Source organism: Myotis nattereri, assembly GCF_964212035.1.
Source record: "Myotis nattereri genome assembly, chromosome: 3".
Classification (NCBI taxonomy): Eukaryota; Metazoa; Chordata; class Mammalia; order Chiroptera; family Vespertilionidae; genus Myotis; species Myotis nattereri.
Genome location: NC_138077.1, coordinates 112,790,215 through 112,805,521, shown reverse-complemented (window position 1 = coordinate 112,805,521; position 15,307 = coordinate 112,790,215). Strand labels below are relative to the sequence as shown.

Here is a 15,307-nt window from a genome sequence, read left to right as displayed (position 1 = left end):
CAGATAGCTCTGACTTTATTCCCCAGAATGTAGACAGTAACATCACCCACAGGATGTGGTGACATTTACATATTTGCTGATATGGAAATAAAACTCCAGAAAACAGAGGCTTCAGAACCAGTAACCAGCAGCAAAGGCTTTCAAATGCCCTTTCTGAGCAATTTGTTCAGAAAAAAATCCTTTTTTGTAATTTACCAAACCTCTTCATTTCGCTAAGGAAAGAATGAATGCCACAAGATCATAGTTAGACAAAAGTTAAAACTTCACTATTTACACTATTTAAGAGCTAATTAAAATTTTCCACTTGAGCAAGAAAAAGGAAAACCAATAGCTCCCTTTGTTTTTTCAGCTCTTAGTAAAATGGAAAAAATAATCACTGAGAAGGGAAGAGTATGGCAATACACACCTGGAAAGACATATTTTCCAGGGCCCAAATAAAAGTATTATAACATATTAAATACATTCTGAATGGTATCATTAACTTGACATAAATGGAGGTGTCTGGAATAGTAGAAAGAATATGAAATGTGGAAGCAGGCAGGTGTGGACTCAAATCCTTGATTTTTCCAGGGCTTCAAGCCCATGGTATTCACTTACATCAGAAAGTGAGATATGAGACCACCATGCAGGAATTGCAAGGAAGTGTTCAAAACCAGTCTCTTATTCCCTCAGCCATTAAAAATATAAAAGGGTTGAATAGAAATTAGAAGAAAACTTTTGTTTAGGAAGGTGGAAGATTTTTATTTTACTTCAGGTCTTTTTCTTTTACTTTAGGTCTTCACTGGGGCCACCAGTGGGTTTGACATGTGTCCCCATGGTTGGATGCTTGAATCATGCCTGAGGCATAGAAGAGTAAAGGACTGCTGTTGCTTTATTTTGCTGAGAAAGGATAAGAGTGAAAAGGTGCTGCAAAAGGTCTTACTTTCACTCCCCAAGTTGATCGGGACAAAGAATATATCTCTGTTTTACCAGATGTTGCCATGAGTGTGAGAAAACTGACGAGGGTTGTCTTAGATGTTAACCAGGAAGGCTGCTGGAAGGCAAAGTGGACCCAGCAGAAAGTCTGTGGGGGTATGCTGGGCCCACTTATATGGGAAAAATCCAGTGTTAGGAGGAGTCTCTGAAGAACCCACAAGAGTGCCCTTGAAATAGTTGTGTATGACTGCCAGTCCTGGGAAGCACTGGTGTTGATGGCACTGACTGGCAGGTGGGGCATAATGTCTAAAGAAGACTCACAGGGTCCCACATTCCAATGCTTCCAAACTCACAGCTTATTGTAGGAAGTGGGTAAAGCAGCACCAGCATTACCTCACGGATACACCTCTCAGCTCCAAGGCTGCATCACATCTAAGGACAGGGAAGGGGCACAAACTCTAGCTGTCTTCCTCCTGCAGGAACCACTGTTGTACACCTGGGAGCCAGGCAGCCCAGAGCAGAGCCTTGGCTGGGGATTCCATACTCTGTACCTCAGGTAGGTGTATCCTTACTATATGACTAGTCCCAGTGATGAAACTTGTTGGGGGGGTCTCATGAAGACCAGGTGCAAATCATCCTCACTGTTACCAATAAACACTGCTGATGAGCTGGTACAAATTACCCCCATCTGGACACATGGTTCTCAGGTGACACTATTAATCATGCCTTTTGGTGCCATTTCTTATTTGAGCAGATCAGTGCAGGTACATTCCAGGATTGCTGGAATTAACCTTCATAGCGCACCAACTTGTGAAGTATCTGTCTCTTGAGGATGTTTCTGCCCCTTAGCTCTCCCTACACTTTAAGCCTAGAAGATGGAGTGACCCTAGAGAGTGGAGGAGGATAGAAGCTCATGGTGAAGACACAGAGGAGTTGATCACACCTATTTCCTTTTCAAAGCATGTCTGACAGAAAAAATAGTTAATTATAAATGCAGTTGAATTCTGTGACTAGTACACAGGACTAGATATTTTAATTTTGATCTGAGACTGTTTGCATAACTACTAGTAGCTGGAAAAATATATATATTTTTGGTGATGATTGACCATAAAACCACAAGACTTGCCTTAAATTTTATCTAGTTGGCAGGGGAAAAATTAGCCCCACAGAATGGGTTTGAATAGGTTGGAGAAAATGATCAAATCATTTGTTAATTATATCACAGGACTTTGATTTTCTTAATGTATAGCTTATATAAGAATATCAAAGAGTGACTGAGCCGCTGCCGCGGACTCAGCAACTTCCCCCTTAAGCCCCCCTCGCTTCCCGACGCTCCGTCCCCCCTGCCCGCCTTCTCCCCCCGCAGCCTTCCACAGGCCGTTTCCACCGAGGAAAAGAAATCGTATCCTATGTCCGCTATCCAGAACCTCCACTCTTTCGACCCCTTTGCTGATGCAAGTAAGGGTGATGACCTGCTTTCCGCTGGCACTGAGGATTATATCCATATAAGAATTCAACAGAGAAACGGCAGGAAGACCCTTACTACTGTCCAAGGGATCCCTGATGATTATGATAAAAAGAAACTAGTGAAGGCCTTTAAGAAGAAATTTGTCTGCAATGGTACTGTAATTGAGCATCCAGAATATGGAGAAGTAATTCAGCTGCAGGGTGACCAGCGCAAGAACATATGCCAGTTCCTTGTCGAGATTGGACTGGCTAAGGACGACCAGCTGAAGGTTCATGGGTTTTAAGTGCTTTTGGCTCACAGAAACTTAAGTGAGGATTTCTTTGCAATGAGTAGAATTTCCCTCCTGTCCCTTGTCACAAGTTTAAAAACCTCACAGCTTGTATAATGTAACCATTTGGGGTCTGCTTTTAACTTGGACTAGTGTAACTCCTTCATGCAATAAACTGAAAAGAAAAAAAAAAGAATATCAAAGATGAAATTGGACAAATGCTAAGGAATGTCCAAGAAAAATTAGAGAAGTTACAAACCTAACTAGAAATGAACACTGGTATCTTTTTGCTTTCTTTTATTTTTTATTTTTAAATATATCTTTATTGATTTTAGAGAGGAAGGGAAAGGGAAAAATAGATAGAAACAGCAATGATGAGAGGGAATCCTTGGGCGGCTGCCTCCTGCACACCCCCCTACTGGGGATTGAACCTGCAACCTGGGCTTGTGCCCTGACCAAGAATCAAACCATGACCTCCTGGTTCATAGGTCGACACTCAACCATTGAGCCATTGTGGTCGAGCCCTTTTTTTTTTTTTTTTTTTAAGAATTTTTGTGGGAATCGGAAGACAGACTGCAAGACAATGTGAGTGAGAGAACGGAAGGAGAGTGTGTGGACGTACGGAGAGTGTAAATTTGTGGATGAGCGATAGCTATACTCCAGGGGACTGTTGGAGACTGCCGGATCGGGCTTCCCTAACGGGGCAGCCTCCACTGCTGCTGAAATCTCTCCTGGAGAGGCCAGCTCAGCCTTGGAGATCACGTCATCTTGAGTGGCTGATATCGGAAGCGTATACATCCAGAGACCCTGCAACCACGGCACCCTGGGACCAGCTACGAACCCAGGAACGCTGGATCTCAAGCAGAGCGAATACGTGGACTCAGATGAGCCCTGCTCCTCCTCACGGAAAGGTCAGAATTTGCCTAGATAAAGGTGTGGATTGTAATTCAGGTTGGAGAGAGGAATGTGCTTGGGGGAAGTCTGCACCCCACAAAGTCTGCGGCTGTTGGGGCCAGCGTGATCCACGAGTGTGGAAGGGGTCCCACAGGGCTGCTGGCAGAAGGGAACTCTAAAAAGCAGCCCATAGCTGGACTGGGTGCAAAAAGGCAGCCTCGGATTTTGCCAGTGTGCTGGCTGCTTAGTGCCAGGGGAGAGAGGACGTGGGGAAGAGATGTTGGGAGAATTGTGTGCACGCAGAGCTGGACAGTGGAGGTTGTGAGCTTGCACTTACTCTGGCTTTTTTTTTCTCTCCTTAAATCTTTGCTTTTGATTATTAAACCCAATACATAGGATCGCCCAATTGGGGTCACTCACAGAGACTGCAGGGGAAAGTTGTTTTTGTGGAATCTGGGAATCAGAGCGGGGAGTAATGATCAAGGAACCAGCACTGGGGCAGTCAACTCTCCCACACCAGTATTAAGTGCTATACAGAAATCAAAACCTAAATACTGGCTAGAGAGAACTTATAGCCTCAGAGGTCAATCCAGAAACACTGCCACCCAGCGGCTGAACCACAAACTGACTCTTCTGTAAACACAAACAAAGGCAGTCTGGGAAACAAAGAAATACAGCCTGCTTTAAAATCAGGACTGTGGTTTACAACACAGAGGAACAGTGTATCGCAGGGAACTTCAACACTCTCCTGAATACCTGACAGGACTAAGGCATGCTAAACAGAAGAGTAGAGGAAATGAAGGACCTTCACTACTGCACATTATTTTTTTCACCTTTTACCTAAGAAACTAATTATTTTCTTTTTGCTTCACCTGATTTTACATTTTTAATGACCACATTTTTTATTTTTAACCAGTATTATTACTACTACCATTTTACCTTTTTTTTTAGAAAGTGTCATTTTATTTTCTCTTTATTTTATTTTGGGATTAGTGTTCTACATTCTATTTTCATCTTTCATTTAGCATCATTTTACTATATCTCAACTTTACCTTTATGCCAAAATGATCTTCCTCACTTTTCCCCTTTTGTTTTTCCGTTTCTCTTACCATATTCCTGCTTTAGAGTTTTCCTATTCCTTCCTTTTACTCCCTGTTAAAATTTCACCCTACTTATATATCTAATTTCCAATCCCTTGCTCTAAGTCCATATACACCTCTCTCTTCTCTTTCTTCACTATCCAAATTTTTTCCTCTCTGTTGTTGTGTTGTTGTTTGCTTGATTGTTGATTATATTGTTTTTTTATGCTTGGTCATGAGATTGTTTTGCTTTTTCTTTTTATTTTATTTTTTTGTTTTCCCCCCCCCCGGTTATTTATTGCTTCTGTTTTCCCTTGCCTCACTTGATGTTAGTTGTTGTTTGTAGTTTGCATTCATCTCTAGGTATCTGTTGAGGGCATTTGTTGGGATTAGTGGTTGTTCTTTTGGAGTTTTCTCCCCATATAAATAGTTTCTTCCCCTCTTCTATTTCATTCTCTTTCTTTTCTCTTGTACTTTTTTTTTCCTTTTCCCAATTTCATTTTTACACTCCTTTTTTTTTCTTTTTCTCTTCTTCTTTCTTTCTTATCCCTTATACTCTTTTCTCTGGTGGTCACCTTTATTTGGGGTTATTAGTATCATGAATATATTTGTGTTTAGTGCCTTGTGTGTTGTGCCTTGTTGTGTTGTATTTTGTGCCTTTAAATCAACACAGCAGAGAGAGAACTACATAACCAAACACCTGGAGAAAAGACATCATGGGGAGACTAAAAAACAGCCTGCATATGAAAGAGAAACAGGCATCACCAGAAAAGAAAGTAAACGAAATGGAGGCAATGGAGGCAAGCAACCTGTCAGAGAAAGAATTCAGAGAAATGGTCATAAAGTGGGTGAAAAGAATGGAAGACAAGTTCAACAATATGTGTAAGAACCAAGAGGAAATGAAGAACCAAGAAGAAATGAAAAATGACGTCACTGCTATAAAGAACTCAATAGCATCAACAGTAGAGTAGAAGAAGCAAAGGACCGCATCAATGAGTTAGAAGAAAAGGTAGGAAAAAATACCCAAGCAGAGCTGCTTCTAGAAAAAAAAAGTTAAAAAGCAAGAAGAGAGCCTAAAAGAACTTTGGGACAACACAAAACGAAACAACATCAGCATAATAGGGGTTCCAGAAAGAGAGGAAAATGAGCAAGGAATGGAAAACTTGTTTGAAGAAATAATGACAGAAAACTTCCCTGATATAGGGAAGAAAACCTCACACAAATGCAGGAAGCTCACAGAGTCCCAAACAAAATGAACCCCAAAAGACTGACACCAAGGCACATTATAATTAAACTGGCGAATACCAATGACAAAGCAAGAATCTTAAAAGCGGCCAGAAAGAGACAGAAAGTTACCTACAAAGGATCCCCCATCAGCTAGCAACTGATTTCTCAACAGAAACACATCAGGCAAGAAGGGAATGGAATGAAATATATGCAGTCATGCAAAGGAAGGGTCTGAATCCAAGAATAATGTACCCAGCAAGGCTATCAATCAAAACTGAGGGTGAAATCATGAGCTGGGCAGACAAAAAAGGACTATGGAAGTTTATTGCCACCAAACCAGCAATGCAAGAAATGCTAAAGGGTCTGCTGTAAAAAGAAAAAAAATAAGAAACGAAGAAGGAACACAGGGGTAAAGAATAAAAATGGCAACAAACAAGTATCTATCAATAATAACTTTAAATGTAAATGGATAAAATGCCCCAATCAAAAGACATAGGGTAACTGAGTGGATAAGAAAATGACCCATATATCTTCTGTCTAAAAGAAACCCACCTTAGAAATAAAGACACACACAGACTGATAGTGAAAGGATGGAAAGAGGTTTTTCAGGCGAAAGGAAATGGAAAAAAAAGCTGGGGTAGCAATACTTATATCTGACAAATTAGGTCTCAAAGTGAAGGACATAAAAAGAGACAAGGAATGCCACTTCATAATACTAAAGGGGGAAATTCAACAAGAAGAAATAACTCTGGTAAACATATACGCACCCAATATGGGAGCACCCAAATACATAAAAAAAAATTCTGGAGGAAATCAAGGGAGAGATTGACAGCAATACAATCACACGAGGGGACTTTACTACCCCACTGTCACCACTGGACAAATCCTCGAAACAAAAAATCAGCAAAGAAACATCAATCCTAAATGACTTACTAGATCAGATGGAATTAATTTATATCTTCAGAACATTTCCCCCCAAAGACACAGAATATACATTCTTCTCAATTGCACATGGGTCATTTTCAAAGATAGACTATATATTGGGTCACAGGCAAAGTCTCTACAAATTCAGGAAGATTGAAATCATATCAAGCATCTTCTCAGATCACAATTGCAAAAAACTGGAAATCAACTACAATAAAAAAAATCCCAAAAAATCAAACACATGGAGACTAAATAGCATGCTATTAAACAGTGACTGGGTTACCAGAGAGATCAAAGACGAAATAAAAAACATCATAGCAACAAACGACAACGAAAACACAACAATCTAAAACCTATGGGACACAGTGAAAGCAGTCTTGAAAGGGAAGTTCATAACTCGACAAGCCTATTGCAAAAAACAAGAAATAATGATAATAAATTACCTAACCCTACAACTCAGTTAGAAAGAGAGAGCAACAAGAAAAGCGAGTGTAAGCAGAAGGAAGGAAATAATAAAGATCAGAGTGGAGATAAACGACATAGAGACCAAAAAAACAATACAAAAAATCAGCAAAACCAAGAGCTGGTTCCTTGAAAGGATAAATAAGATTGATGAACCTCTAGCCAGGTTCACCAAGAAGCAAAGAGAGAGGAACCAAATAAACAAAATCATAATGAAAGAGGAGCAATAACAACAGACCCCACAGAAATACAAAGGGTTGTTAAAAAAAATACTTTGAACAACTCTACTCCAACAAACTGGACAACCTTGAGGAAATGGACATATTCCTAGAAAAATACAACCTTCCAAAACTCAATCAGGAAGAATCAACAAATCTCAATAGGCCAATAACTATGGAAGAAATTGAGGCAATAATCAAAAAGCTTCCAGCAAACAAAAGCCCGGGGACAGACGGCTTCACAGGGGAGTTTTACCAAATATTCAAGGAAGAACTAAAACCTATCCTCCTCAGACTATTCCAAAAAATTCAAGAGGAAGGAACACTTCCAAGCTCATTCTATAAAGCCAGCATCACCCTAATACCAAAACGAGATAAAGACAACACAATGCAAGAGAATTACAGGCCAATATCCCTCATGAACATAGATGCCAAAATCCTCAACAAAATCCTAGCAAATAGGATCCAGGAGTACATCAGAAAGATCATACACCACGACCAAGTAGGATTTATCCCAGGGATGCAAGGATGGTACAATATTTGCAAATCAATACATGTAATACATCACATAAACAAACTGAGAGATTAAAACCACATAGTCATACCAATTGATGCAGAAAAAGCATTTGACAAAATACAACACCCATTTTTGATAAAAACTTTCAGCAAGGTGGAATAGAAGGATCATACCTCAATATAATAAAAGCCATATATGACAAACCCACAGCCAACATCATACTCAATGCGCAAAAACTAAAACCATTTCCCCTTAAGACAGGGATGCCCACTTTCACCAATCCTGTTTGACATAGTACTGGAAGTATTAGCCATTGCGATTAGACAAGAAGAAGAAATAAAAGGCATCCAAATTGGAAAAGAAGAAGTAAAACTGTCCTTATTTGCAGATGACATGATATTGTACATAAAAAACCCTAAAGACTCCATCAAAAAACTATTAGACTTAATAAATGAATTCGGCAATGTAGCAGGATACAAAATTAATGCCAAGAAATCTATGGCATTTCTATTCACCAATAATGAACTCACAGAAAGAGAGGTTAAAAAAGCAATCTCATTTACCATCACACCAAAAAAATTAAGATTAAGATCCCTAGGAATAAACTTAACTGAAGAGGTAAAAGACCTCTACTCAGAAAACTACAGGACATTGAAAAAAGAGATAGAGGAAGACATAAACAGATGGAAGAACATACCATGTTCATGGATTGATAGAATCAACATCATTAAAATGTCCATATTTCCCAAAGCAATCTATAAATTCCACATACTATCCATTAAATTACCAATGGCATATTTCACAGACCTAACAAACTCTCCAGAAATTCATCTGGAATAAAAAAAGACCCTGAATAGCTGCAGCGATCCTGAGAAAGAAAAACAGAGCAGGTGGGATCTCAGTACCAGATATCAAGCTGTATTACAAAGCCACTGTTCTCAAAACTGCCTGGTACTGGCACAAGAACAGACATATAGACCAATGGAATATAATAGAAAATCCAGAAATTGACCCAAACCTCTAGGCTCAATTAATATTTGAGAAAGGAGGCAAGAACATACAATGGAGTCAAGACAGTCTCTTCAATAAATGGTGTTTGGAAAATTGGACAGATACATGCAAAAAAATGAAACTAGACCACCAACTTACACCATACACAAAAATAAACTCAAAATGGATAAAGGACTTAAATTTAAGACGGCAAACTATAAAAATACTAGAGGAATCCAAGGGCAACAAAATCTCAGTCGTATGCCGGAGCAATTTCTTCACCGATACATCTCCTAGGGCATTGGAAACTACAGAGAAAATAAACAAATGGGACTACATCAAAATAAAAAGCTTCTGCACAGCAAAAGACACCATCAACAAAACAACAAGAAAACCCACTGCTTGGGAAAACATATTTGCCAATGTTATCACTGATAAGGGTTTAATCTCCAACATTTATAGGGAAGTCATACATCTTAACAAAAGGAAGATAAACAATCCAATAAAAAAATGAGCAAAGGACCTAAATAGACACTTTTCAAAAGAGGACATTCAGAAAGCCAAGAGACATATGAAAACATGCTCAAAGTCACTAATCATCTGAGATATGCAAATCAAAACAACAATGAGGTAGCATCTCACACGTGTCAGAATGGCTATCACCAACATATCAACAAACGACAAGTGCTGGAGAGGATGTGGAGAAAAAGGAACACTCCTGCACTGCTGGTGGGAATGTAGACTGGTGCAGCCACTATGGAAGACATATGGAGTTTCCTCAAAAACTTAAAAATGGAACTCCCATTTGACCCCATGATCCCACTTCTAGGAATATATCCCAAGAAACCAGAAACACCAATCAGAAAGGATATATGCATCCCTATGTTCATAGCAGCACAATTTACCATAGCTAAGATTTGGAAACAGCCTAAGTGCCCATCAGCAGATGAATGGATTAGAAAACTGTGGTACATATACACAATGAAATACTATGATGCTGTAAAAAAGAAGGAATTGTTACCATTTGCAACAGCATGGATGGAACTGGAGATAATTATGCTAAGAGAAATAAGCCAGTCAGTGAAAGAAAAATACCACATGATCTCACTAATTTATGGATAATTAAGACCATTATTAACTGATGAACAAAAATAGATACAGAGTCAGAGCAGCATTAAACAGACTGTCAAACTACAGCAGGAAGGCTTGGGAGGGTTGGCAGGGGTAAGAGATCCACCAAAGGACTTGTATGCATGCATATAAGCATAACCAATGGACACAAGACACTGGGGGGTAGGGGAGGCTGGGCGAAGGCTAAATGGGGGATAAGGAGACAAATGTACTACTCTTTGTAATATTTTAAGCAATAAAAAAAGAAAAAAAAATTAAAAACAAAAAAACTGGTACATCTACACAATTGAATACTACACTGCTGTAAAAAAGAAGGAACTCTTACCATCTGCAACAGCATGCATGGACATGGAGAACATTATGCTATGTGAAATAAGCCAATTGTAGAAAGATAAATACTACACGATCTCACTCACTTATGGAATATATTGAACAACATAAACTGATGAACAAAAAATAGATCCAGAGACAGAAAAGCATTGAACCGACTGTCAAACCTCAGAAGGAAGTCAGGGGAGGGGGATGGTGGGTAAGAGATCAACCAAAGGACTTGTATGAATGCATATAAGCATTCATGGATACAGATGCCAGGGGATGAAGGCATATGCTGGGGGTGGCAGTGGCTGGGGAGAGGTCAATGGGGGAAAAACAATATTGTAATAACTATGTACGAGCCATGGCGGGGGGTGTACTTGAAATATCAGGGGGACCACTCTGTAAATTATATGATTATCTAACCTCTATGTTGTACACCTGAAACTAATACAGAATAATATTGAATATGAATAATAATAATAATAATAATAATAATAATAATAAAAGAGAATAAGATGTTAAAATAAAGGAATTTTTGTGAGTTTATTTGAGCCACACTGTCAACATATGCCAGGAAGCAGAACCTCAACAAATTGAGATAATGCTCTCCCTTTTTGCTTTCTTAATAAGCAAAATGTTTACATACATCATTTGTCTTGATGATGAAAGAAAGGAGTTTAAGACACCAGTTTCATGAGTTTCAGAGCTGGTTTGCAGGATTGAGAGATATCTTGAACTGTTGGGAAGATTGTAGGGTTGACATGTGAAATATGCTCTTCTAGACCATTAAGTCATGTGACCAGAGCAAAACGACAGCCCCATCCTCCTTTGCAGTTTGGGGCTATATGTCTGGGTTCAGGCCATCTGCTGAGGGCAGAAGTGGCATGAGCCCCTTACAGTCCTGGATCTTAAGTCAGGTGGATGCTCCACATTTTTCTTTCTTTGTTAATGTAATGCTTAGAGGTCATGTTTTCTAGTTGTAGACAAGAGACCGAACGTTCAGCTGACCTGTACAGAGCTCTGTGTGGGCAGGTTCAGCCAGAGCGATATTGGGTTAAACTATCCTGACTACTATGTTGGAGAAAGACTAAAGAAAGAAAGAAGCAAGGATGTGAAGCAGTTTTCATAAACAAAGGTCGAAACTTGGAGTCAATATTTCTTTTAATCAATATTTGTTGAAAAGAAAAGGGGATAGGGTAAGAATGAATAAATGACATTAAATAAATTTACCATGTGGTCACATTAAAAAACTTTTAGGAAAGAATAAACATATATACAGCACTGTACAAACATCATGCAATTTTCACAAACTGAGCATGCCCATGTATCAGGCACACAAATGAAAAAAAAAAACAAACAAAAAAACATACCAGAGTATTACTAGGACCCCGGAGGCTGTCTTCATGGCCCTGTTCAGTCACAAGCCCACAGGAGTGCCCACCATCCCCACTTTCAGTGCTAAGGCTGCACCTTGACCTCTGCTTGACCATGTGGGTAAAAAAGAATCTCATTCCCCAGGCCCACTTACTTTCCACATTATTCACAAACTCTGGACATCTTAAAACTCCTTAATTTTCTGTAGTTTTCATAACTAGTAAAAAAAATAAGTTAAGAAGGATTGAATGAAACAACTATCAATCTGATTTTAATTCTTAATGAATTTCATTTTAATGACTTTTATTTTCTTTGAATAAAATTACATTTTTATATGGCCACAAAAATTTATAAAAATATTATATATTACCAAAAAGAACATCTTATTACATTTTCAAAGGTGGAGATTTTATGAAGCAAATTGTATATTCAGAATCCAATACAATTAAAAACAAATACTGGAAAGTAACCAAAATATCACTACACAGAGAATAAGAATAAATAGAAAACACTTTGTACAATCAAAAATCAAAACTGAATTTACAATATATTTAAAAGCAATGAAAATAATACTTTATACTAAAACCTTATAGTCATTTCAAAAGCTATTATCACAGAAAAATGCATAGCCTTAAATATATTTTTTGTTTATAGAACTAAAATCAAGCATAGAAAAATATATTAAACCAAAGTAAACCAAGGAATGAGGATTGTCACATTTCATTGCCTCTAAGGCCCACTTTGATTTTTATTTTGACATCTCTGAAATCAGAATGTGTCCTCAGTTTATGTTGACCATGTAGCAGTGTGACTTGTTGCCTGTACACAATGTGGCTGATTTCCTGGGCTGTGACTGAAACCTTTTGGCACGCCAATCAAAAATCCACTTGAACACTTTGAGGAAGGGGTATGGATACTGGTTGAAATCTATGCATTTTGAATGACACATCCAGTGAGAGAGAACCAGCATTTATGATTGCAGAATGAATAGCAGCAATTTGGAAGAGAATCTTGGAAACAGTGGATCTCTCCTTTGAGAAACACTGTGTCCCCAGCACAGAACACAGAACTGAACTGAAGAATGGGAACATTGATCACCGAGTGGACAGTGATTTAAACGAGCTGGACTCTCAATGAGAAGACATATGAACAATGTTTTAGGCATTTTATATTTCCCTTTTATATATGGATAAAAGAGAAATATGATTTAAATTTATGTCTAATAAACCTAGGAGTTTGTCTAATAAGTACAAAATTAACATTCTAAGTGATAAGACCTTATGTACTAAATTCTGTGGAAGTGTTTTATTTTTCTTAGTGATATTCAAAATAAGTGTGAAATGTGGTAACACAGCCAAAAGCTAATGTTAACAAAATATAAAACTAAATGAATAGAATGTATGAGTAAATATAAAAACTAAATTTTTGAGATTACTAATATGTACATATAAACATTTCTTGAGCACAATTAAGAAAAAAGCAAAATCACCCAAGATTAGGAGTCAGAAGAGAGAGCTACAGAGAGCAATTTATTGGCAGTCTATTTGAAAATCAAATATGATTATACACCTAGAAAAAACAAAAAATTCTAGTTAAAAAATTTTAGAATGAATAGCAGAATTTGATAATGTTGGGACACTGCTTTTCTTTATTCTAGAAATAAGAACTTAGAAATGAAAATAGGAAAACATTTCATTTATAACACCAACAAAAATGTTAAAAATATGGATAAAAACTACAGACCCTATATGAATAAATGATAATATGAAGTGGAAGGATATAAATCAACATCTGAACATTTCAAAATGGAAAAACTTATGTTCATGTATGGAAGAATTATTATTGTACAAAATCAATTATGTCACTATTGATATATGGATGCAATTCCAATTAGAATTCCAATGAGGGCTTTTGGGAGGGATAATTGATTATGATGATCTTCAATTTCATGTGGAGGGAAAAAATACCTATGAACAGCCAGTAAAAGTGTAAAAAGGGGCCTAGTTAGGAGGCATCTATATATATAAAAGCTCAGCGACCAGAACAGAGGAATGACCAGAATGACCAGAACAACGGGTGGTTATGATGCGCACTGAAGCAGCCAACCAGCCTGATCCAAGCCCTGATCAGCCCTCCAACCCCGGCTGTTCTGGCCCCTGGTTGGCCCCCCAACCCCGATCAGGGGAGGGACCGGCCAACTGCCTGCGGCCCCTCCCCTCAGCTGGCCCTGCCCCTAATCATCCCCCTGGATTGGGGGAGGGGCCAGCCAGCCCACTGCCTGTGGCCTCTCCCCCCGCCAGCCCAGCCTGATGGGCCCTCATTGGGATGGGCCGGCTGAACCTCACCTATGCACAAATTCATGCACTGGGCCTTTAGTTTGCTTTATTAGGTGTTAAAACACAGAAAAATAATAAATCAGCATGTGATATCAGCTTAGCAACAACTAAATGGATTAAGACACAGATGGACAACTCAGAAACACATTTTACTTTATATGAGTATTTATGAAAATGTGGTATTTCAATTTAGTGTAAGAAGAATGATTTATTTAATAAATAATGTGAGTGCAACAGGCTCTTTATCTGGAAGAAAATCAAAGAGGACTTGTGTCTGGTATCATTTATAAAAATAAATTCCAAATCCATTAAAGCAATGAGGCTTGCAGGGTCTCTTTAAAACTGATGTACCTCATATTTTGAAACTCTTTTTTTTTGGCTACCACATCTCAAGTCAACCCATCCCAAATCCTCACAGGATGAAAGGGCACCTGGATGATGGAAGACACAGGGAGCTTAGAAAGGAAGGCTTTAAATGCATTGGAGGAATAGAAGAACAGATGCTGAGTTGGCAAAGGGTTCCTGCTAAAGTGGTTCCTGCTAAAGAAAGCGCGCGCGCGAGAGAGAGAGAGAGAGAGAGAGAGAGAGAGAGAGAGAGAGATTACATTGGAATATTTATTTTTGTCTGGGATCAGTAGCTGTTACTACAAGACAGGATAGCTTCTGGGTAGGCTTTTATGATGGTACTGAAGCTTCCCCTAGAAGGACAGGGAGACTGACTTCTATTTCAGAAGCTGAGGGGAAAGAGTCCAAAAGTAATATCTAGGAGCCCCTAGATTTCCCAGAACAGCTCTTTATAGGAAGAATAATAAATGTAATTACTGTTGCTTCTTTCTTCATACCTATGTACTCTGAAAAAAGTGGGGGAATAAAAGCCAACAAACTAAGCAGAAGGTTGACTGTTTTCTTCACCACATAGATATTAGGGTCATTAATCATTTCCCCAGCAGCTGGCAGGGGAGGATGCCCAGGTCAGGTGTTCGAAAGTGAGCAAGTAAGGCCGCTGGATAGTTGCTCTTGAGAGAATCCTATCTCTGGTACTCTCGCATCCAGTCATGAGAGACAGGCCAGGCCTCATCTGAGAAGCAGTGGACATGGAGAGGAGTAAAGATCAGGGCTGGATGGACAGAAATGCCCAGGAGAGGCACATCCACTGCCTGCTAAGTCCTGTCAGAGGCTTGGAGAACAG

The 15,307-nt window shown here is 38.8% G+C and overlaps 1 protein-coding gene across 1 annotated transcript; it reads left to right on the top strand.

Moving 5' to 3' along the window:
* Positions 1 to 2,297: 2,297 nt before the first annotated feature.
* LOC308517256 (eukaryotic translation initiation factor 1-like) lies at positions 2,298 to 2,666 on the top strand (the record flags this gene model as incomplete). The annotated part of the gene is made up of 1 exon (XM_081088371.1): positions 2,298 to 2,666. The coding sequence occupies exon 1, from the start codon at positions 2,325 to 2,327 to the stop codon at positions 2,664 to 2,666; it is 342 nt and encodes a 113-aa protein (XP_080944497.1). The 5' UTR covers positions 2,298 to 2,324.
* Between the last annotated feature and the right edge of the window lie 12,641 nt (positions 2,667 to 15,307).